The sequence below is a fragment of the Sorex araneus genome, chromosome 6, assembly GCF_027595985.1.
Source record: "Sorex araneus isolate mSorAra2 chromosome 6, mSorAra2.pri, whole genome shotgun sequence".
In the NCBI taxonomy this organism is placed as follows: domain Eukaryota; kingdom Metazoa; phylum Chordata; class Mammalia; order Eulipotyphla; family Soricidae; genus Sorex; species Sorex araneus.
In genome coordinates this window covers 111,553,917-111,579,083 of record NC_073307.1, presented here as the reverse complement: position 1 = coordinate 111,579,083, position 25,167 = coordinate 111,553,917, and the positions used below count along the sequence as shown (strand labels likewise).

The 25,167-nt window shown below is 37.8% G+C and overlaps 1 protein-coding gene across 4 annotated transcripts in view; it reads left to right on the top strand.

Annotated features, from left to right (window-relative positions):
• SBF2 (SET binding factor 2) overlaps positions 1 to 25,167 on the top strand; it is a 436,024-nt gene that overhangs the window by 241,002 nt on the left and 169,855 nt on the right. For all 4 annotated transcript variants that reach the window (XM_004613607.2, XM_055141226.1, XM_055141225.1 and 1 more), the window contains exons 13-16: positions 2,557 to 2,655; positions 14,998 to 15,202; positions 22,610 to 22,719; positions 24,403 to 24,552. In XM_004613607.2, coding sequence (XP_004613664.2) covers positions 2,557 to 2,655; positions 14,998 to 15,202; positions 22,610 to 22,719; positions 24,403 to 24,552 — 564 coding nt within the window. The remainder of the gene's footprint in view (positions 1 to 2,556; positions 2,656 to 14,997; positions 15,203 to 22,609; positions 22,720 to 24,402; positions 24,553 to 25,167) is intronic.

The following is a 25,167-nucleotide window of genomic DNA, read 5'->3' as shown; positions in this document are numbered from 1 at the left end:
ACCCCCACACACTCCCAGCAAACTGTACCACATTTGGTCCCCCAAGCACCACCAGACATGATCCCTGAGCGCAGAGATCAGAGTTCCAACACCAGCAGGGGCATCCTCAAAAGGAGACACATACACAGTGAGACACCAGACAAGCTTTGGCAGTTTGTTTTGGAAATAATGCTTTTGGAGAAAAATGTGTGCTCCTGAGAATGGAGTTCTTGTGTGGGATTTATTCAGTTCTTTTGTTATGGAGCTTTAAGATGTTGATTTGTCTCACACTTTCATCAAATAGACCTGTTAAAAGGAAAGAAACAGTTGCCTTTGTTGGAGTTTGTTTCTAAATTCTGAGCTAAAATATGCACAGTCATAATTTCCTGTGTTCCTGTGTCTCTCTACTCTAGTGAAACTCTTGTTCTTAGAAGGAAAAATCCTGTTTTGTTTCTTTTTAAAAGAAATCAGTTCATCTATTTACCCTTCTTCCCCACACCCAAATATTTTCCTACCAGTTTTCTTTTCTTCACTCTACTTCAAGTATATACATTCACATAGTTCTAGTAAACTAGTCGGAAAATGGTTTAGGGTTTATATATTTGAGAGCTGTAAGGAACCTAAACATCATCTTGTACTTTAATCTTATTTTAGAGATGGAGAAACTACTAAAGCTTAGAAATGATTCCAGACCACAGTGTCAGCAAAACTAAAGAATCTGAGCGACATGAACTGATATTTGGTTCATGGTTATTTATTTATTTATTTTCTCATTAAATAACTTTGAGATACAAAATTGTTCATGATTGAGTTTCAGTGGTACAATGTTCCAAGCACCCACCAGTGTTCACTTCCCTCCACCAATGTCTTCTGCTTCCCTCCTACTTATGCCCCCCCACCCCCATCCCCCACCTGCCTCTATGGCAGACACTTTTCTTTTCCTTTTTTCCTTGTAGGAACTGTGGTTTTCAGTACTGTTATTGAAAGGGTATCAGGCATATCACTTTACCTCCTTTCGGCACTTAGTTTTTGTCTAGAGTGATCACTTCCCACTATCATTGTTCTGTGTTCTTTATTTTGATATGGATCTGATTTTCAGGTATTATGTTTTGCTGTCTGCCAAATTCACAGAACTAATGTGTTCATTTCTTTTTTAAAATTTTTTAAAAATATTTTTTAGAGTATTAAAAAGCCATTCATGATTGAATTTCAGTCATACAGTATTCTAACACCCATCTCTCCACCATTGTACATTTTCCAGCACCTGTATCCCCAAGTTTTCTCCCATCACCCCCCACCCCTTGCCTTCCTCTTTGGCAGGCATCTCTCTCTCTCTGTCTCTCTCTCTCTCTCACACTCTCTCTCTCTCACTCTCTCTCTCCCCCCTCTCTATCTTTTTCTCTCTCTCCTCCCCCCCTTCTCCCCACCTCCCATCCCCCATTTTGGGCATGGTGGTTTACAATATGACACTGAAAGGTTATCCAAAATATCCCTTACCTACTTTTATTTTATTTTTTTTAATTTTTTTATTCTTTTATTGAATCACCATGTGGAGAGTTACAAAGCTTTCAGGTTTAAGTCTCAGTTATAAAATTCTCAAACACCCATCCCTTCACCAGTGCACATATTCTACCACCAAGAATCATTATATACCTCCCCCCCACCTCCCCAGTCCCCCACCCCGCATGTGTAACTGGCCTTACCTACTTTTAACCCTTGGATCTTGTCCAGCGTGATCATTTCCAGCTATTATTGTCATATTGGTCTCTTCTCTATCTTACCTACCCTCAACCCACACACACTTGTGGTTAGTTCCAACCGTTGACCAGTCCTCCTAACCCCTGTTTACCCTGGCCATGGATATTATTTATTATATATATACATATATATGTATATATACATGCACACATATATATGTATTTGTATACATACATACATATATATATATCCCACAAATGAATGCAGTCATTCTATATCTGTCCCTTTCCTTCTGAATCATTTCACTCAACATGATATTCTCTATGTCCATCCATTTATAGGCAAATTTTATGACTTCATTTTTCCTGACAGCTGCATAGTATTCCATTGTGTAGATGTTCCATAGTTTCTGTATCCATTCATCTGTTCTTGGGCACTCAGGTTGTTTCCAGATTCTGGAAATGGGGAATAGTGCTACAATGAAAATAGGGGTGTACAACGTTTTCTGTGGTGTTTTGGGGCCCCCAGAGTGTATTCCCAGGAGTAATATTGCTGGATCAAATGCTTTATGAATTAGAGATAAATGCTTGTTGACTTTCTTGCTTTCTGGAAATCTCTCACTGAGGTCTAGAAAATGAGCTTTTGTGAGATCTCAAGGAATATGGCTCTAAGCCATCACAGAGAGACTAACAGACTATTCAAGGACTCAACGGACTATGTAGTTCTAGAATATAAATGAAAATAGTAAGAATGTGAAGTATTTTATTTTAATAATGGTATATATTTTGAAAGCTTTTCAGTTCTTAAATTGTATAAAATTGTCAGTTTTCTTAATTCATTTTTTGGGGTTGATGTTTTGCTATTTGATTGTTTTTCAAGTTGGTAGCTTTTGAAGTAGAGCGAATTAAAGCTGAAGAAAATAGCCCATTGAAGATGATAAAGCATGTCAGAGAACTTGCAGAGCAACTATTCAAAAATGTAAGTAAGTATATTTATTTAGATAATCATTAATTTTAAAAGTATTAAAACCATTTTGTTTGTAAAACTAAAAAGCTTCATCTTTTTAATGATAATTGTTTTCACTTACTTAGAACCTTGGGGATCATGTTACCAGAGTGCCTTTGATGCTAACTGTATCAAAATAGACCTCAAGTTTAAGTTATTTTCAGTCTCCATATGTTATGAAAACCCTCGAGTCTTATATTTCAAATTTATAATTTTTCTTTGTGATTTTCACTAGATTAAGTCTTCTTAAGAACACATTAGACATGTGTGTCTGTGACATAACGATTAGGCTTATAAGAGACAAGAACCGACTCAGAAATGAGTGATTAATTCTGCTTTAGCTTAGTACTTGATAGTCATTGGATGAGGAAAATTATTTGAGTTGAATTTTTTTGAGAAGTCATGTAGTGGAAAACTGTAAGGAGGCAAATTGGCAGAGCCAGAGAGATAGACACCAGGTTAAGCCTGCCTTACAGGTAGCCAATTTAGGTTTAATCCCCTGTCACCATATATGATCCCCCACAACCCAGCCATGTGTCAGCCAAGAGTAAGCCCTGAGCACAATTATATTATAGTTCTAAAAACAAAAAAGAAGGAAAATTGGCAAGTGGACATAAAACTTAAGTGTGAAAAAACTCCAGTATGAAAGAAATTGACTTAATTTGTCATGTATAAAGTATGAAAATACACTTCAATAATAGGACAAAAGAGAATCTAAGAAGACAAGGCAATCCAAATGCCAAGATAAATTTTGGCTAATGATCACTTATCATTCCTCCTGCTTTTCAGAGTTGACCCCTTTTATTACATAAGGAAAATAATTTAAAAAATCTCATATATAGGATATAAAGAAACATAGTAAGGAAACAACATGGGAGCAAGCATTTAAAACAGTTTTGTCTATAGAAAAAAATTTAACTGTAGTGGCTGGGAGGGACACTTAAGCCACTGGTTGAGGGAAGTGGACACTCTGTGATGGGTGTGGTGTTAGAATGCTGTATGCATGAAAATATAATTAACAATCTTGTAAATCCCAATACCTTAATAAAAACGATAAAGTTTTAAAATGTAGGAAGTATGGCCATCTAGGGAAAAGTTGAGGGAGTATGTTATTTTGTTATGGGATGAGGAGACCTCTCAAGCATTACCCAGCAATACTCAGCCAACTAGTCTGACAGTTGAGTACTTGACTTGGTGACATGGTGCTTCTTGGGTCAGGCAGTATTGGTGTGGCCACTGTGCACTTTAAGTGTTGCTTCATATGGTACTTTGTTCTGCCAAGGTTTGAACTTAATTATCTGCACATTGCAGAAATTTACCCATGACTCCTGTCTGTGAGCCTGTGTAATTTTTTTGAAGCAAGATAGTTTTTATTGAAACTTTATTTTAAAAGATGTGAGGGGAGAAAAAGAGAGAAGTGTGTGCTTGAGAGAGAACACAGGCTACTCCAGTGTGGAAATAAGCAAGAAGAGAAACAGCAACAAGCAAGTGAGATGCATATTTAAGGGAGAACACGGACTTGAAGAGCAAGTCATGTGTATGTATTTTTAAGGAAATAGAATTAAGATGGATTTGGGTGTTTTCTGACATTGATTAACTTAATTTTTTGAGTTGGTGGACCTTTATGGACATTAGATTATTAGTAAATGCTTTGACACATCCACTTGGAATCTGAAAACTAAATGGATAACAGCAAAAATACTGAATGTGTTCCTTTGCTTCACATTATTTCATTTTTATGGATTTTATTTCTGAAGATACTATGTTTATCTCTTTAACAGATATCCTCTGTATAACTGTGTCCAATGTTATAAATCTGTTTCTTCATTACTATGCTGAAACTTAAAATAATGCTGTCAGAGGGAAAACTTATGTTCTGTGCTGGTTTGTGTCATTTGTGATGGCTGGGTAGAACTAAGGTATAACATGATCACATGAGAATTTCTATTGAGTGTTGTAATAGTATTTAGTGTTTAGAAGACCATGCCAGGTATGGGATTAAATAGTTTACATACATCATCTCTAATCAGTATAACAACAGTTTATAAGATAGGTGTCTTTACTACCATTTTACTGCAAATTATTGGCTCAGGATCATCTGGCTATTAAGTGATTGAATCCAGATTTTAAATTCAGGAATTTTCATTTATTCCATTCCTAACTCTAGTTATTTCATTCTGTCACACTGGCTCATATCCAATTGGAAAAATAGTGGTATTTCCAATGACAAACTTTATACTTTGTTGTTCATAGACTGGTTTGATCTACTTTCTCATTTAATTTTAGAAGTAACTGTATTATAGGAAAGGTGTTGCAATGTAAAAAAAACTGAAGATTTTTTTCTCTTGCCCATTAACAGTGATTTATTGATTGATTTCAGGAAGTCGCTATCACTATCACTATCATCCCATTAATCCTCAGTTTGCTCGAACGTGCCCAGTAACGTCTTCATTCGTCCTAGACCTGAGATTTCAGCAGCCTCTTTTTACTAGTCCTTCCCTATAGTGCTGCATTAGAGGCTCTTTCAGGATCAGGAGAATGAGACCCATCATAGTTACTGTATTTGGCATATGAGTATGCCACGGGGAGCTTGCCAGGCTCTTCCTTGTGGACAGGAAAACTCTAGGTAGCTTGCCAGGTTCTCTAAGAGGGAGAAATAGGCTACAAGATGCCATGCTTCTGGAAGCTTGGTTTTATAGTCTCTAGATGTTGGCCGTTGATTACACAGTGGAGGGGGGAGAGTTTGTGAATGTGATCGCCTAGCTACTGGAAAATGGGGGATCTGGGCAGAAGAGGCCCAGTCCCGATCTGAGCAGGCTTGGATATCTCAGCCCCAGGTCCCACATACCTGCGTTCCTCTGCCCGTTCCTTCATGCGTGAATCTCGTACGAGCATGTGGAGAGGGACCTTGGGCATGTCTGTGGCTGGCTCTGCTCGAGGCGGGGAGGGAAACTCAACCCACCCCCTCCTTGGAGCCCAGGTAAAGACAGCCAGGTGCAGGGACAAGAGATTTCAAGAAGTAAAACATCAGATTGGAATCAGTTTGAGACACTGATGCCTTTAGTATTTGAATGTTTATTTTTAAATTTTTACAAACTATTTCAGCACTGAAAATTTTTTTAGCCAGCAAATGACCAGGACTAGAGCTGTGACTTAAGTTTGTCTCTAACTTGATTGAGTGGGCAATGCCTGTAAGGATTATGCCAAGCCATTTGATGCAAAAACAAATTCCTTTATTTTATTTGTTTTGGTTTGATTTGGACCATGCCCTGGGGTGCTTGGGGCTTACTCATGGTTCTGCATCAGGGCCTTATGGTGCTTGGGGCATCTTATAGGATGCTCAGGATCCAACCTGGGTCATTCTCCTGCTTTGGCAGGTGTCCTGCCTACAGTACTATACTGTCTGGCTGACCCCACAAATTCCTTTCTTGCTGTACAAGCACTGAAATCTTATGACACATAGTTTGACACTAAGCAGATACAAAATTGCTCAAGCAAACTCAAGTGCTACAATGAGTACCTAGCAATTAGATAATTTTAAAGATTAATATAAAATACCACTCACTCCTCTACATTAAAAACCCCACTTTAAAAGTGAACATTGTGACAGGCAAAATGTATTATCTAGGGGGTGGGGGTGGGTTTTTTTTTTGGGTGGTGGAATATGGGCACTGGTGAAAGGACGGGTGTTTGAGCATTGTATAACTGAGACATAAGCCTGAGAACTTTATAACTTTCCACATGGTGATTCAATAAAATAAATTTTTTAAATGTATTATCTATGTTTCTACATAGTGATGTGCTTTTACTTTGTAACTTGTCCTCAAAAGACTTTAAAAAAAATAAAGTCCATCATTAGACTTAAAAAAAAAAGTGAACATTGTGGGATTGTATTACTAGATAAAAGATGGAAACTGCCTTCAAGTGTTTTCTGTACTCTTGAGACCTTATTTGTATTCTCATGCATTGGGTATGATTGTTTTCCATTTTATTTTATCAGTTAATTTATTCAGTATGTGTCTGTTAGGCACCTACTAAATGCCAGACTTTTTATTAATACATTATTCTCCATATATACTTGAGAACAGTATACACATACATGATAGAAAATTTGAGAATATCCTATTGAATGGTCATACTATTTTGAGATTCTTTCTAGTTTTAAGATTGCAGGGTCCATTGTGGTCCCAATATTTCTGAAGTAAAATACTCTACAGTGTTAAAAAATCAAGCATGATAGTAAAGTTTTAACTTCCATAGGTCATGAAGGAAGTTAAGGGAAGGTGGAAGGATGGTCTCAATGCAAGGAAAATAATCCAGATGGCTTTTTTTTTTCTTGTTGGGTCACACCCAGCAATGCACAGGGGTTACCTCCTGGCTTTCCACTCAGCAGTTTCTCCTGGCGGTGCTCAGGGGGCCATATGGGATGCTGGGAATCGAACCTCGGTCGGCCACGTGCAAGGCAAACACCCTACCCATTGTGCTATTGCTCCAGACCCAAGATGGTTCTATTTTTAACTACTCATTTTTAAAATCACATTTCTAAAATTCCCTTTTGGTAAGCAAGAATCAACCATGTGATTTGACTGTTTCCTTATTGTTGGGTTAAAATTGAGACTTGGTGATTCTATTGAGATGTTTGTAGATGCATTATTGCACTGAAGTCTCTATCTGCTTTCCTTTACTTCCCTTTGCGATGCCTCAGTAACAAACTTTTATTTCCAGATTTTTCTGTTTTGTTACTTTTATTAATAAAACCACTAAGCTTTATTCATTTCAGTGAATAGAGATGAATTTAGATATAAAAATAGATATTAATTAGAGAAATTATAACTGGGTTTAGTTGTTTTTTTTAACTTTTCCAAATTCCTGGTTTATAGGAAAATAACCATGATTTTGTTGAGGGAAGGGAATGGGAAGGTAAAGGAGATTTTTTTAAAAGTTCATTAAAGACAAGTTGTATATGTATTCACAAAATTTGTACCATGAAGTTTATTGGCTATAGAACTGAACAGTTTCCCCCTCCCACCACCACCTTTTCTTTTTCTTTCTTTCTTTCTTTTCTTTCTTTCTTTCTTTCTTTCTTTCTTTCTTTCTTTCTTTCTTTCTTTCTTTCTTTCTTTCTTTCTTTCTTTCTTTCTCTCTCCCTTCCTCCCTCCCTCTTTCTTTCTTTCTTTCTTTCTTTCTTTCTTTCTTTCTTTCTTTCTTTCTTTCTTTCTTTCTTCCTTCCTTCCTTCCTTCCTTTCTTTCTTGTCTTTTTTGTTTGTTTTGGGGGGTTAGTGATAGAATACTAGGCTAGAACCTTAACACACACAAATATATACAATACCACTGGGCCACATTCCCAGTCCTACATAACATTTTTTCCCATGCCCAATCATTAATACTGTGTTTGCCCTCTTTGACTTTTAGAATAATACTGTTTGACAGTAAATTTAGCTACTTACCTGCTTTATGATGCATGCTTATAAAAACTAAGCTGTACAGAAAAATAAGAATGTTAAAATATGCCAAGGCAAGAACTTTATTAAACATCCACTCCTAGAATTAATGTTTCAGTTGAAGATATATCTTATTGCATATTTCCTAATTTGTTTTGCATCTGAAGTAGTACAGAAATATTTGCTAGACTGAATAATTTTGCAGTTTTTGTAATATTTTTCCTCCCTTGTTTTTTTAATTAAAGGCAAAAGAAAGGACTTGAATTTTCTCATAAAATAATATATTTCTATTTGTTCCTTATGGATATTGAATTATTGGCATTAAAATTAATAGGATTTATTTTATTTATTTTACATTATATTTTTATATAACGAAAAGGTTATATGTGTAATATAATTTTTATATTTATATATTTTTATTATATTTATTTATTTTTATTAAAATCTGACAGGTGGGATGGAGGGATAGTAGAGAATTAAAGGCCCTTGTCTTGCAAGTAGCTGACCTCAGTTCAGTCCCCTGCACCTCCTATCATCCCCTGAACCCTACCAGAATTGACCCCTAGCACAAGGCCAGAAATAAATCATGATCTGATCCACTATATTTCTGCAGAAAACTTATTTCACCAAGATAATTTAATCTAAGGGTACAAATGACATTTCTTAATGAAATTTAATAAAGAGATCATTGTTGGTTTTGTTGTTTTTACAAGAATAAAAGTAAAATATACAATCTTTAGTCTTAAAAGTTAAAACTCGTTTTGATTATTATGATGCCCTAAGCCAAAAATATAAAATATAAAATGTGGTTAGGGCAGCCACACTTTAGGTAGTAAAGTTATACACCAAATTCAGTTCTGTTAAGAATGAGATTGACTCATCTGGGTGAGGATAAAATATTGAGACTGTTTCATTACATCACTCTTTTGTGCAGTAGCCTAGCAACTATAAAAAGTCTAGTTACATTTTTTTCATGTTTAATAATTTATTTCAGTATAACTAAAGTATAACTCTGAGTATAACTATATTATACTATAACTATACTATAACTAACTATTCTGAGTATAACTGAACTATACTCAGTATATTGAGTATAACTAAAGTACATTAGGAGTTCTGAATATAGCCCTGAGTATAACTAAAGCACATTAAGTGATTAATATATATCTTCATAAACTGTGATGGGAAACTTAGTAATATACAACAGGGTAGCTCACATTGATTATTTGCCACTTCTAAGACCAATGTGTAGGAAGGAATTTTTTTCCCATTGTGACTACACAGAATTTCCATTAGTGCTTAGGGGCTTGTTTAGCTTTGCTTTGCTTTTATATAAAGTGTATTCTCAGCCTTTTTTTTTTTGGTAGCCTGAGGCATATTCTTATTTTGGAGAGTAAAGGAAGAAGACTAATCTAAATTATAATGCATGGTGCTGGCTTTCTTGAGGAGGTTATCTTTGTTTCCGTGATCAAAATTGTTCTGTAGTCTATCATGGGTTCATAATGTTGTCTACTTACATTTTACTTTATATTTGTAGTTCTATGCAATCAAAAATGGAAATTTGAGAGCCAAAGAGATAGTACTGAGTGTTAAGATGCTTGCCTTGTGCATTACTGACCCTAGTTCGATCCCAGACACCACATATGATCCCCTGAACACAGCCAGGTGTGGCCCCAAAACAAACACAAAAATAGAATCATGTACTTGGTTGCTTCTTCTGTTCAGAAAAAAATGACTTCCCTGATTTCAACAAAGCATTCAAAATTGTCTTGTGATTTAAAAAATTTTAAAAACACTAATATTCAAGGAATTGATAAATTCACTTACAGTTATAACTAAGAACAGATGCTTCTAAGAATGATCAGTGTTTATCAAGCCTTCAACTTCCTCTTATTTATGCTGAATTCTCAAGTCACAGGTGTGACCAAGTTGGGTGTCACATGGTGAATGAGGAATGTGGTCCATTATATTCCCCAAAGTGCCCATTAGAGGGCAGCAGTATACAGATTTAACCAGACTGTCAAAATCCCAATTTGGGGTGTGAGCCTTGTTTAAATCAGCCATGTTCAAGGCAAGCACCTAACTTACTGTAATATAGTTCCATGTAGTTCATAAATTGTATATATAAATTAAGATTTAAATGAGTAAATTAAAATATAATTGTGTTTACTGGAGTGATAGCACAGCGGGTAGGGCATTGTCTTGCACGCGACCGACTGGGGTTTGATTCCTCTGCTCCTCTCAAAGAGCCCAGCATGCTACCGAGAGTATCTTGACCGAAGGGCAGAGCAAGCTACTGGTGGTATATTCGATATGCCAGAAACAGTAACAAGTCTCACAATGGAGACGTTACTGGTGCCTGCTCGAGCAAATCGATGAACAACAGACGACAGTGCTACAGTGACAGTTATCTCTGCAGCCTTCTATAGTTCTTTTAATCTTCAACTGATAAAAGTTGCCGTACTGTATATTTATTAATGGTTTCTGTAGTTCTCAAATCTGAAGGTTTGGATTTCCTACTTCTTCTTCATAATTGCCTTTTGATCTTGTAAAGTTTAGATTAAACTTTACAGACAAACTTTAAACATTAAAGATTTGGGCTGGTATGGATCCTTATTTTTCTAAACAACTTTATTTTTTTATTGTAATTTTGAACTGAGATAAAAATATGTAGTGAGATATGTTGATTTAGTGTAGCTAGGAAAGATTATAGCATCACTGAGAAGATTTCTAACTTATATTTACATGTTAGAATTTGCTGTGATGAGGAACCGAGCAATAGTACAGCGGGTAGGGCATTTGCCTTGCATATGGCAGACCAAGTTCAATCTCTGGCATCCCATATGGTCCCCTGAGAATCACCAGGAATAATTCCTGGGTGCCGATCCAGGAGTAACCCCTGAGCACCACCAGGTGTGACCAAAAAAGAAAAAATAATAATTTGAAGATTCATTATATCAAAGGTTGTATTTAAAGTTTTTGTTGTTATTTTGTTTTTGTTTGGGGGAGCAGCATTCTGGCTCTATGCTCAGTGATCACTCCTGCTAGATCTCAGGGAACTATGTAGGCTGCTGGGGATTGAATCCATATGGACAAGTGCAAGGCAAACAAATGCCTTACCCACTGTACTATCTCTCCGGCCAAGTTTTTGTTATTATCATAGAGATAAAATAATGTAAGTGCAAATAAAACAGTGAAGATACTGGTAAATTCCAATAAATCTACATAAATTACTTCCCAACCACAAAAAAATATATATCTGACAGGATTTGAAAAATTAATACTGTGCATAAGGAACAGAGAAGAGCAGGGCCAAGGAGGTAATTCAATGGGCTGAGCACATGCAGCACATGTTGGGGAGCCAGTTTCATAGTCTCCTGAGCATCTACATCAGAGACTCCCCAGTCACAGGGAAGAGTAGTTCCTGAGGGGCTAGACTGGTAGTTCAGTGGGTAGGGTACTTGCCTTGCATATGGCTGACCTGGATTCAATTCCAGGCACCACATAGGGTTTCCCCAAGCCCCGCCAGAAGTGATCCTTGCGTAGAGAACCAGGAGGAAGCTCTGAGCTTTGAGAGGTGTGGTGCCCACCCCCACCCCCAAAGTAGCCCAAGAGCATGCTGGGTATGGCCCCAAAACAAAGCAAACAAAAAATAGACATACATAATTACTTTTAGAAAAGGACTGTTCCAGAGACTACAGTCTAATGGTGTTGACGTTAATTCAGACAATTTTAGAAGGTTTGTTGTTTTTTCAGTATGTAATTTAGAAAATGTTGGTCATGAAGACTTGGCATAGGAATTTACTTATTTATTTTTTGCCTTTGCTACTAATATGGGCGGGAATCTAAGGTGTGTATGAGGGCTGCTTCGGTAGAACATGTTTTATATCTGATTGTACCTACTCAGGAACCTTGTAAGACGAATCATAAGGTCAAAGCTATGTATTCTACTTCATACAATGAACAGCCCTCTCAGAGAGCCCGGCAAGCTACCGAGAGTATCCCACCCATATAGCAGAGCCTGGCAAGCTCCCCGTGGCATATTTGATATGCCAAAAACAGTAACAACAAGTCTCACAATGGAGACGTTACTGGTGCCCACTCGAGCAAATCAATGAACAACGGGACAACAGTGCTGCAGTGCTACAGTGCTACAATGAACAGAACAAAACTAGAACCTAGACTTTCTGACAAAGGGGTATTTTCTTTATCTTTCCTAGCTATGCTGTATTATTTGTAGTAGCCCAATCTTTTATTTGAATGTGGGCCAAGTAGCCAAAAATAATTTTGAGTCTGTCCAGTTGAGGGGAGGGGAGTTTCTAGTAGAAGGCAGTTGGCTATTTTAGCTACACAGAGAAAATACAGGGCACTGTTGAACATAATCTATAATAGAAATAGCATAAGTATAGGGGGAATGGTGTTTCTTGATTTCAAAGGATAAGTGCTAGAATTGGTCTAAGACTGCTTATAAAAGAGCCTTCCTAAATTTGTCCAGATAAATTTATTAAAAAAGGGCCAGGAGAGATAGTTTAAAGGCTGTGCACTTACCTTGAATACAGGTGGCCTGGGTTTCATCTCTGGTCCCCTGCATGGTCCCCTGCAAACCACCAAGAGCAGTCTCCCCCCATTTCAAGCGTAAAGCCAGTATTAGTTCCTAACAGCCACCAAATATGGCTCCCAAGCAAACAAATAACTTTATAAAAATGAATGAACTCTACTCTGCTTATAGCATTTGAAATGTAATACTCCCTAGCTAGGTGGCAGAATAAAATTCATGCCATCCTTAAATATTTGTGAAAATATAAGTGGACCTTTAATTCAATTATTTCAATCCTAATCTGTGTTTAGCATTGAATCCTGTTAGGTAGGATACAGTAGGAAGTAGTGCAGGGTACCTGCTGTGTGCCAGATGGTTTCTAGAGGCAACTAGTATACTGGAGAGGACTGAAATATTTTAACTGAAATTTCTATCTTCATGGAGCTTCATTTTAATCAGAAGAGAAAAGACAATAAAGAAGTTTAGATTTATAGTATGTGTGAGGGAGGTAAATTATAAAGAGGAAAATATAAATAAGAATGGTAAAGAATATGTTGGTGGGAGTTTAGATAAGGTAAAAATTGGAGGCAAGGTGGCATTTAGGCAAAAAAAAAAAAGCAGGAAGGGAGAAAATGCCATAGTACAAATATTTAAGAAGAGCACACAGCTTCAATTTTTGTTGGAACAAGAAAAGAACTGAATCAGGAACAAGAAAATCTCTTGTTAAAGCAGAATGAGTTAAAAAAAAAAAAAAGGTAAAAGAAGGTAGTCTGATGGTCATGTATAAAGACAAGATTTTGTGGTGCCTTATAAATGTTTGTAGGAAGTTAAGGTTTTATTTTGAGGTGAGGTGCTGTTGGAAAGAGCAGATCAACCGAGTGATGACTTGGCTTTTTAAAAACTAGATTAATCTATGGTGTGAAGAATTGTCAGGAAATTGTTTTGTGTGTAGTAATGTGAGTGGTGTTGGCTTCATCTAAGGTAGTCGTAAAAAGTGGCCCAGATTATCAACATAAGAGAAATGGATGAGTTGGGTATTAGTGAAAATTATTAAGCTTTAAATCAGAGTGATTTTAAAAAAATAATATGCCATTTACTGAAGTAGTGAAAAATGTCTATAGCAGATTTCAAGGAGTGAGCATTAAGTTCTCGGTTTTCAATATACATTTAAGTTGTTAGTTTTAGTCCAAACAGGAATATGACATACATTCAGTAGAATACGTGGGTGTGGAGTACAGAGTAAGTTCAGTTGGAGATAAATGTATTCTTTGCATTGTGGGAGGTCTAGTTAGGTCTCTGTCACTGTGTAGTCCTCTGAGTACTAGAGCCTGGAATTAGCTGAGTGCCAGGGATATGGCTCAAAAACAAAACAGGAAACAGACAAACAAAAAACTATGACTTGTGTTTTTATGACTTAACAATATGAGACTGAAAATTATTGCAAGTGAAGTATTAAAGAAAAATGGTCCAAAGACTGTGGGTATTCATATAGTTGAAGAAAATAGAGAGATGGAAAAATAGGCAAAGTTTGGGCTAGAGGGATAGTACAGAGATTGAGGTACTTGCCTTGCAGTCAGCCAACCGTTGTCCAATCCCTTGCACCACTTATGGTCCCCCAAGGACCACCAGGTATCACCAAACCCACCCACAAATAGAGATGTGGCAAGATCTAGGAGCTAAGCAAAGTATTCATATATAAAGATAGGGGATTAGCTACATCTTGATTCTGTAGATAGAGCACATAAGAAGTAAAATTCTGACATATATTTGAATACGGACTGGAGCGATAACACAGCGGGTAAGATGTTTGCCTTGCACGCAGCCAGTACGGGTTCAATTCCTCTGTCCCTTTAGGAGAGCCTGGCAAGATACTGAGAGTATCTCACCCGCACAGCAGAGCCTGGCAAGCTACCCGTGGTGTATTCAATATGCCAAAAACAGTAACAAGAAGTCTCACAATGGAGACGTTACTGGTGTCCACTCAAGCAAATTGATGAACAACAGGATGATAGTGCTACAGTGCTATAGTGCATATTTGAATATATGTATAATGATTTATCTCTCTGGTTTTAGTTTTTTCCTTGGAGTTTCTACTCCTTTTCTAACAGAGAGACATTATGCATGTGTGTGTGTGTGTACATATACGTGTACACAGTGCACTGTATCTCACAGTGGTTTGAAGACTGCTCCTGATTCACTCCTTGGAGGACTATGTGGTACCAGGTATCTATCCCAGGACTCCCTCATGTAAAACATGCTCTAGCCCATTGAGCTCTCTCCTTAGTCCTGCTTTTGTCATTTTAACTTTTGGATTTTTGCCTGTTTTTAATGTTGCAGGAGAACCCAAATCCTCATATGGCTTTCCAGAAAGTACCACGCCCAACAGAAGGATCCCACTTGCGAGTTCATATTCTTCCCTTTCCAAAGATTAATGAAACCCGTGTACAGGAATTAATACAGGAAAATCTTTCTAAGAATCAGAACGCACCTCCTGCTTCACGAATGGAAAAGAAATGTGTTGTGCCTGCTGGCCCCCCTGTTGGTATGTATTTGTCTGTTTTAAAAGTAAACTTTTGTCTGTATAGAGGACTAAAAAAAATTCACTGCTTGATGAATTTTTCACAAAGCAGCAAACTTGTGTAACCAAGATCTGAGCTTCATCAATACCCAGATATGCTTCTGTTTACCAGTTTGGCTTATTCACTCTGTTAACTTGTGTTTAACATACTCACATAATTATTTATAGAGTAGTGGCCTTAATGTAATTTTCTGGGGTTTTTTTTTGTCTATTTTATATTCCTTTTTCATGTTTTCCCTGATTTCTTGCCTTTTTTTTTTTTTAGGCAAAAGCTTTATTTTTTTTCTATAATTTCACTCTGTTAGTTGGTACTTATACATTTGTTTACCATTTTCTGCTTATCTTTTGGGGGCTATACCCAGTAGTATTTTTTCCCTTCCCTGAAATTTTGAGACTTTTCACCCTTAAGCTCTGTAGCTTTTTTGCAAAAAAGCATCCATAGATGGTTTTGCATTTTATTTAACTTTACTGATCCTGGTAGTTTTAGTTTCCTACAGGTTTCCACTATACCTGGAAGTTAAAATAATTTTATTAATGAGTAACATAAATAGTACTTATGTAGTATTGTTTATATTACTTTCTATATGGCTCATTATCTAGATCATTTGTATCTAACAGGATTGGGATTTCTTTTGTACCAAAACTAAAACATATAAATTTTTCATTTTCCTGATATCTATTTAATGTGAGTGTCATACTGTTTTGTTGTCGTGTGAGGTATTTAAATTTTAAAAGGTTAGATCTCTGATATTCCCGAGAGGGGCCAGAGTAATGATGACTGTCTGGAACTTGGATTTGCAATCAAAGCTTTAAAAGGAAACCTTGGAAAGCCAAGTAACCATAAACCAGAGTCATTACAAGTTATTGGAAAACTAGATTTGGACTATCACACAACTGGGGATTTCACCACCCCAAAGTTATCAGTTAGCTTAAGTGAGGAGCATTGTGGGACTGAGTCAAGTAATAGTTGCCAAAGAAAGATAATAATTCCCAGATAATAGACTTACAAAAAAAAATGTGAGTTAAGGGAAATTTAAAATACTAACAAGAGATTTTTAAAATTAAATGCTTGTAAACAGGGGGCCGGAGCGATAGCACAGCAGGTAGGGCGTTTGCCTTGCACTCGGCCAACCCGGGTTCGATCCCCGGCATCCCATATGGTCCCCCAAGCACCGCCAGGAGTAATTCCTGAGTGCAAAGCCAGGAGAAACCCCTGAGCATCGCTGGGTGTGACCCAAAAAGCAAAAAAAAAAAAAAAAAAAAGCTTGTAAACATAGCTTAAAGATATTAATCTCTCAATAAAGTCATGATTTTATTTAGAGACTAAGTTTTTTTAGCTTTAAATATGTATGTATTTCTGAGGCCAGAGAAAAATTGAAAACCTTTCCCTTGAGATCAAGCATTGATCCTTAAGATCAGGATGCCCACTGTCCCCACTCTTATTCAACATGGTTTTGAAATTACTCACCACAGCAGTCTGACAAGAAGAGATACCAAAGGGATCCAAACTGGAAACAAGCCAAATTACCACCAAGTGCAGAAAACAGGACATCATGCATTGAAAATTCCTAGAAAGAATAAATGAATACACTAATTTAGTGGATTGCAAAATTAATACATAAAAAACCCTGGTATTTATGTACACAAATAATGAAGTATAAGAAAAAGAAATTAAAAGACTTAACCCCCTTCAAAGTAGTTCCCCCAAGCATCAAATACCTAGGAACCAATTAAACAAAGACTAAACAAATGGGACTACATCAAGTTAAAATGTTGTTAACAGTGAAGGAAACTCAAGCTCTAATAAAAAAGACATCCTACTGAGTGGGAGAAAATACTTACACACACAGTACCTCAGATGAAGGGTTTATATCCAAGATTGATAATACCCTCACAAAACTCAACAAAAAAATCCAAGGAGCCCATCCTGAAATGTGGCAAGGAGATGAGCAGACACTTTCCCAAAGAAGACAAATGAATGGCCAATGGGCATGTGAAAAAGTGCTTGTCATCACTCATGATTAGGAAAATACATATTCTAAACAATGAGATACCATCTTATCCAGTGAGAACAGCACATACCAAAAAGACTGGACACAGCTGGTGGTGTTGGAGTTCTGGTGAGATAGGAACTCTCTTCCACTGATGAAATTCCACTGGGAATTTCATCTGATTCAGCCTCTATGGATAGCAATATCCTAAAAATAGGGAAAAAACTACCATCTGATCCAGCAATACCATTCTTGGCATCTGTCCTACAAACACAAAAACAATGATTCAAAAGGATATCTGCGCACCTGTGTTCTTTGCCACATTTGGCCAAGATGGAAACAGCCCAAATGCCCAACTACAAATAATGGATCAAGAAATTGTGATATTTATATCCATTAGAATACTGTGCATCTTTAAGAAAGAACAGAATCGTGCAGTTTGCCACTATATGAGTGGAGCTAGAGGGTGATATGCTGAGTGAAGACAGAGGAAAGTGATAAATACAGAACGATCTCTCTCATATGTGGGACTTAAAGATACACAGCAAGGTAACCACAGAGGCCCAAAAACAACATAATAAGAGAACTGTTCTACACAATTGAGTTGGTGGGGGAGGAGTTGGAAGGGAGGACCATTGGGGTCCTTGTGAGAGAGGTGGGTACACTGGTGATGTTATTAAGTTGGAAATTATGTGCATGAGAAACCATTGTTTACAGTTTTGAAAACCTAGAATGCCAGCTAATAAAAAATATTTTTAAAAATTTTTTGAATGTTTGAAATTTTAAACACCATGACTTACAAAGATGTTCATAATACAGTCATTTCAGGTATTCAGTGTTTGATCACCAATCCCACCATCAGTGTGACCCTCCCTCCATCAGTGTCCCCAGTTACCCACCTACCCCATCCCCTCATCCTAACCCCTCAGTAGGCACAAAATAATTTACTTTCTATTGCTTGTTACAACTTCTATCTCGTGATGGTGCTACTAAAGTCATTATCTGAGGATTTACTGAGCTAGGTAGGTGCTAGTTGTTTTCTCTCATTGAACCAAGTGTCCTTCTGTGCAACTTTCCCATCTAATTTGTTGTGCTGCTACTGAGCTGTCAGTATTGTGAAATTTGGAGGAGTCAGATGCCCCAGGAGCTGTGGAACTGGGATGATTCAGCAGCAGGGCATCTCAGCCGGGCCATTTATATGCCAACAGAAATCAGGTATAAGTAGTGTGCTGGGCTTTCTAACTGTGTGGGACTCAGCCTGTCCCTACCCCAAGAAGTCTCCAGAGATTTGGGCCCAAAGACAGGGCCCACCTGGGTCAGCTTAGCTGAATCATCTCTCCAAGATGAGTTAGCCGTTTATGTGCTGGTGGAAGGTGTGTGTGTATGTGTGTGTGTGTGTGTGTGTGTGTGTGTGTGTGTGGTGTGTAGAGTGCTGGGCCTTTGGACAGGGTGGGGACTTGAGAAGGGTTCAGAGATCTGGACTCATAGACTGGGCCTACCTGGGTTGGCCCAGCTGCAACATCTCTCCAAGATTGGTCATGGAGCTGGTTATTAATTTTAATTTTTAAAAAATTAAAAATTTTTAATTGTTGTTGCTCTCATGTGTGCAAATGATAGTTCTTTGTAAAATTGTACTTTCTATTTTACAGATACCATTTTCTTTTCTTTTTAATTTTAATCACGTTGATTTGCAATACTGTTAATAATGGATTTCATGCACACAGAATCTAACACCATCCCCTCCACCAGTGGTGGCCTTCTTTCTACATTGTCTGAGCAGCTCCCTCCAGCCCCAACCACCCACCTCTCTCCGCATCTCCCTGCCTTAGTAAGCTTTAGTTTTATAGACCAGATCTCCGATTCTCTTGGCCTTTGGCTGAGAATCTTGAATCCAACTTGCTGCTTGAACCTAGCCATGCTGTGGACCAGCAGAATTACACCAGAGCTTTAAATACCCTGCAGTGCTTAGGGCGGGAGCACAGGGTAGTACAATACTTGGGATTGAATTTAGGACCTCAGAGATGCCAGGCATGTGCCCTTAGCCCCTTGAGGTGACTCTCTGGCCTCCAGGTAATTTATTATAATTTTAAAATCTAATTGTGTGAGAGGCTCCCAAGTGGTACTTAGAGTGTCCAGGGATACCGTCAGAAATACTCAGTCAGCTGGACAAGTAGTTTAATGTTAGAGCCTCTTGGTGCTACCTAGCAATGCTGGAAGTAAACATGGGCTTGCCAGGAGCAGTGTTTAGGGAGCCTCCAGGATTATTCTCAGCAGTGCTCAGGAGGTCTTGTAATTGCATATTTTTGCATATCTAAGGCATGGACCCCGCGCCCCCTGACCATATCAATGGCTCTAATATAAATAATAGGCTCAAGCACAGCTTAATAAATAATAAAGCATCCTAAAGCATTGTAATGAGTTATGAGCAAATGAAGAATGGAATAAGACGTAATAGGAGTCAGATTCTGATAGTGCTTCCACATTATTATGAAGATTTATACTTCAATTGAGAATGTCACTTTTTAATTTTTAAATTTTTTTTTATTTTATAAAGTAATTCACGGGGCTGGAGCAATAGCACAGTGGGTAGGGCATTTGCCTTGCACGCGGCCAACCCGGGTTCAATTCCCAGCATCACATATGGTCCCCTGAGCACCGCCAGGAGTAATTCCTGAGTGCAGAGCCAGGAGTAACCCCTATGCATCGCCATGTGTGACCCAAAAAAAAGCAAAATATATAAATAAATAAATCGCAATCTTTGATCACACTTAATATTTGGACACCAATTCCACATCATTACACCTTCCCACCACCATATTTCAGATGTTTCCATCCTGAACCCCAACCGCTGCCCCAAAGCAGAACCAGAATAACTTATTTTTTATTGTTTGTTATGAAACAGCACTGAAAATGCTAAAAAAAGTTTCCTCAGAGGAAAGAGTGTGAAGGTTGTTGTATTTCACCCAGGAGCCATTAAGCCCTTCTATAAGAGATCACTAACATGTTCTTAAAGGTTGGGCCTTGTGTGCTTAACACACACACACACACACACACACACACACACACATTTCCCTTTAAGATTGGTTGCCTCTTACTTTAAACCCCATCAAATATGGTGCAGTACTCTTGGAGTATGGGTGGTGTGAGGTGTGAGTTGTCACACAGCAATGTGGCCGCATGGTCCAGGAATAGGTTCACTTGAGTGAGGCTTGGCCTGAACATGTGGAGAGCAACTGTGAGCATGGCTGCAGTTGAGTTCTGGAGGTTTTCGGCAGCTAGGGCTGGGTCCTTTGGGGCGAGGAGGGGGTCTCATCTGCCCCCCTCCAAGGCACCACAAATGAAACAGTCTGGCGTGGGTTCTGGTGGCATGGTTATGTCGTGTGTCATGCTATGTTCCCTTCCGGGAGAGAAGAACATGCAATTCTGGATCGTGGATGATGACCGAGAATGCCACTCTTATGGTGAAAGAAAGTTAATATTTGATTAACACTCTTGCAAACCATAGGCTTTATAAAATATGAAAAAATAAACTACTTGTATCTGTATTGGATTATTATATTGTCATTGGAGTGTACAAAAGTATAGCCAGATTTTGGAAGTATTTTCAGACTTAGTAGAGAAAATGGTACCCAGATAGGTTTACCATTTTATAGTTGCTAGTCAGAGTGTAGAACGGTTCAGCACATGAATAGCTAAAACTCCAGTTGAGAGCAAGACATCATCCTGGATTTCTAAAATTAAAAGAGATTGAGGCAGGACCAAGATGGCAGAAGAACAAAATGAGAAAATTCCTTTGGCCCACCAGTTAAAAACAGGTGGGACCAAAGAAACAGAGAATTGAATCCAAGGCCTTCTTTTACACATGGCAGACTCCTGGTGCAGGTGACCTGGGAGCCCATGGCAGCCTGAGAGCAGAGAGTCCAGCAGTAAGATACACAGCTGCGCCCCCCTCTCCCCTCATTCCCCCCCCCCAACGTCTGAGGGTGGAACCCTGGGGCTTGCTTGTTACTTTGAGAGGCACAGAGCTGCAAAAGGGTCTTAACCTGGTCAAGCAGTTGGGCCCTGGAGGAAAGCAGATTATGTGCGGTCTCTTCCACCGAAGCCACCTGGAAGTGAGCAGTTTCTTCAAGGTGCTGTCACTGATGTCCTCAAGGTTCCAGGATGTTGCCTGTCAATGACTTCAACCCTTGTTCATAGAGGTTCTTGTCTGCCATTCTAGTGTCATAATAACATAGGATAGGGGTACTCCATGTTTAGTGCAAATCTCTGCAACCCTACTGGGTAAAGTAGGATTAAAATTTTTTTTCTCATGGGCCAGAGCTATAGTACATCAGGGAGGGCATTTGCCTTGCATGTGGCCAACCCAGGTTAGATCCTCCATATCCCATATGGTTCCCTGAGCACTGCCATGAGTAATTCTTGAGTGCAGAGCCAGGAGTAATGCCTGGGCACTGCCGGGTGTGACACCCCCCCCCAAAAAAACACACAAAATATCTTCCCTAGGGGCTAGAGCAATAGCACAGCAGGTAGGGCGTTTGCCTTGAACGAGGCCGAACCTGGTTCAATTACCAGCATCCCATATTCTCCACTGAGCACCACCAGGGGTATTTCCTGAGTGCAAAGCCAGGAGTAATGCTTGGGCACTGCCGAGTGTGACCCAAAAAGCAAAAAAAAAAAAAAAAAAAAAAAAACAAATCTTCCCTTGAGGCCAGAGAAACTGTACAGTTGGTCATGCAATTGCCTTGAACATGGTCAACCTGGAGTCAATTCCCAGAATCTTATATGGTCCCCTGAGCACCACCAGGAGTGATCCCTGAGCTCAGACCCAGGAGTAAACTTCAGTAGTGTTGGGTGTGGCCAAAAAACAAACAAAAATTAAAAATGTCCTCTCTTGTAATTTGTTTCACTAAGTGGGGTTTTTTCCCTTTGCTAAGGCTTCTCTGTCTCTAGTTTATCTGGGTGTTGTCCTTTTGACCTTTGCTGTGGTGTATTTTTCAGGGTGCCAAGTCAATTTCTGTGTAGATTTATGCAAGTTTAGGTATTGATATCCCATGATCACTAGAGGAGGTAAACACAAATTCTCCTTATTTGTATCGTTCCCCATCCTTCCCTACTATTTAAGTAGCTTTGCTGTGCAATAGGAATTAATTTGTACAAAGATTATCATTGAACCTGTCCTGTGAAATTACTTCTTAATAAGCCATTAATAACTTGATATTTCAAAACATAAAACTAATCAAGGCATTGAAATGCTCAATGCCATGTAATAAGAAAAGCAACCAACTTACATGGTTATGTTACATAACATAAACTGTGTTTTACTTACTTTTGTAACTGCTAAAGAAATTAAATTCATTTGTGGCTTTTTTTTCTTGACTAGTTTCAATAATGGATAAAGTGACAACAGTTTTTAACAGTGCACAAAGATTGGAAGTTGTTAGAAACTGCATCTCATTTATATTTGAAAATAAAACACTGGAGACTGAAAAGGTAATGTTCTTTCCCAAGTAAACATTCTCATTTCTCATTCAGGTTTATATGTTTATCTTATCGTCTGAATTCTTGATTCTATCTCTTTTTCTCATAAAGTTTCCTTTATGATTTTTAATGCATTGTATCATTTTAAATAGATGTCTAAGATTTAAAATCTTAACCAACCTAATTATTATGAGGACCAATGAACTTTTCCCCTCTCAGAAATGATTTGCTTATCCTATTTTGGCAAATTATTTAGAAGCTTGACATTTTAAGTTAAGTTTATTTGATCCATATAATCTAGCAAGAATAATGAATTACAGAAACTGTACTATTCAGTGTAAATGTGCCTCTATTATAAGGAGCCTTTTTGCCTGTTTTAGTAATATAGGGAGCTGGTAAACCATAAAAAGGGTAATTTTTTTACTCTTAATGCTATATGATTCCAAGTCTCTTGAGTTTTTTTTTTTTCTTTTTGGGTCATACCTGGCGATGAACAGAAGTAATCCTGGCTCTGCACTCAGGAATTACTCCTGGTGGTGCTGGGGTGGGGGGGGGGGAACCATATGGGAATCGAACCCGGGTCGGTCGTGTGCAAGGCAAATGCCCTACCCGCTGTGCTATCGCTCCAACCCGTCTCTTGTGATTTTAAGGATTTTTTTTCTTTTTTTTCTTATGGTAGTTGAAGTATTGCAGACTACCTTATGCTTTTCTTGTTTTCCTCCTTCATGTTTTGTTTTTTTAAATGGCATTTGCTCTCCTATTCTTAGGCTTCTTCCCTTTTTATTTTCTGCTTTGTTTTGTTTACTTTTTAAGTTATTGAAATTAACTTTGTAAAATAAATATATTACACTCTACCGGGGAAGGCATTGTTATGAATGTGATTAAGTGAAAGTTTCTATGTATAAGCCTATAGATTTCTTTCTGTTGCTTTGAATCCTTTGTTTTAGTATACTATCAAAATGAGACAATGTTATAGAAGTCTCTCTTTCTCTCCCTCTCTCCCACTCTCCCTTTCTCCCTCTCTCTCCCCTTTCCCTCTCTCGTTTTTTGTTTTGGGGCCATGCCCAGCAGTGAGGGATTACTCTGGCTTTGCACTCAGGAATCAATCCTGGATGTGCACTGGGGAACATATGGATGCTGAGAATCAAACCTCAGCCAGCTGTGAACAAGTAAAATGCCTTTCATTGCACTATTGCTATAGCCCCAAGATTGTAGAATTTTCTAGTCATTATTAGAATGAAACATTGGTTACATAGGTAACCACTTTAAAGTTATCGGTGTTTCTTGTTTTTCTGTTTTGTTTTGTTTTGTTTTATTTTTTAACTTTTCTGTTTATTCTTGCCATGAAGATGTAGTTAGCAGTTAGGGGAAAAGGATGCCAGTAACCTCATCCTATGATCTGATGCACAGTCATTTTTGTGACCAAGGTTTTTTACCAAAACTTGATGAATGTTTTTTATTGCAGTTAATGTTTTATCCCATAAAATAATTATACTTACTATTTGTGTGCCTTTATAAATAAAATAACCATAAGTTCACCTGTCACATATTTTTTCTTGGTAGCAAATCAACTCTTCTAAGAACTTTACTCATAACTCTGTTAAATACTTGAGCAGGATGCACTTGAATTTTCATGTGATTGAAAATTGTTTTTTCCTAATGGTATGGTTGTTCATTTCTGCCTCTGCCACTCAGACCCTCCCTGCTGCACTGAGAGCCCTTAAAGGAAAGGCAGCGAGACAGTGTCTTACTGATGAGTTGGGTCTACACGTCCAGCAGAACAGGGCAATATTGGACCACCAGCAGTTTGACTACATCATAAGGATGATGAACTGTACTCTACAGGTAAATTTTAGTTCTTTTATATAATTCCTTTTAATTGAGAAAACTATCCATTTTTGCAGGAGATTTAGCAATTACTAAGACAATATCAAATTCTTGAGCCTTCCACAGCTAATGGGATAATCAGGCAGTAGCCTTACCATTTATTAATTGGCATAAATATTTAGTGTTTTCATTTCTTCATTTTCTCTTGAAAAATATTAGTTTGCGTTACAAATTTGAAGGAAAACTTTCTAAATCTGAAAAGTGAGTTTTAAAACATTCAATTAGAACATCAGGAATATCACTGAGGAATAGAACCTTATTTGTGTGAGACACTGGGTTCAATCTCAAAAATAAACAACCCCTAGAACTTTTAGTTGTATATTTTCATCTGTATTTTGTCAATCTTGCAGTTTGTTTTCAGTTATATGATTAAGACAAAAGGCAAGAATGCTAATAGACAATCCAGATAATTAATCAGTTCATTATTCACTAAGTACTCTATGTCTGTAAATTATGCAGAAATAGTTCTAAATATGGCTTCAGAATATTTATTTTTGTTGTTATTGTTGTATTTTTGGATTTGTGTTGTATGCTTTTTAATCTTTTCTATTTAGGCACCAGGATTTATGAAAT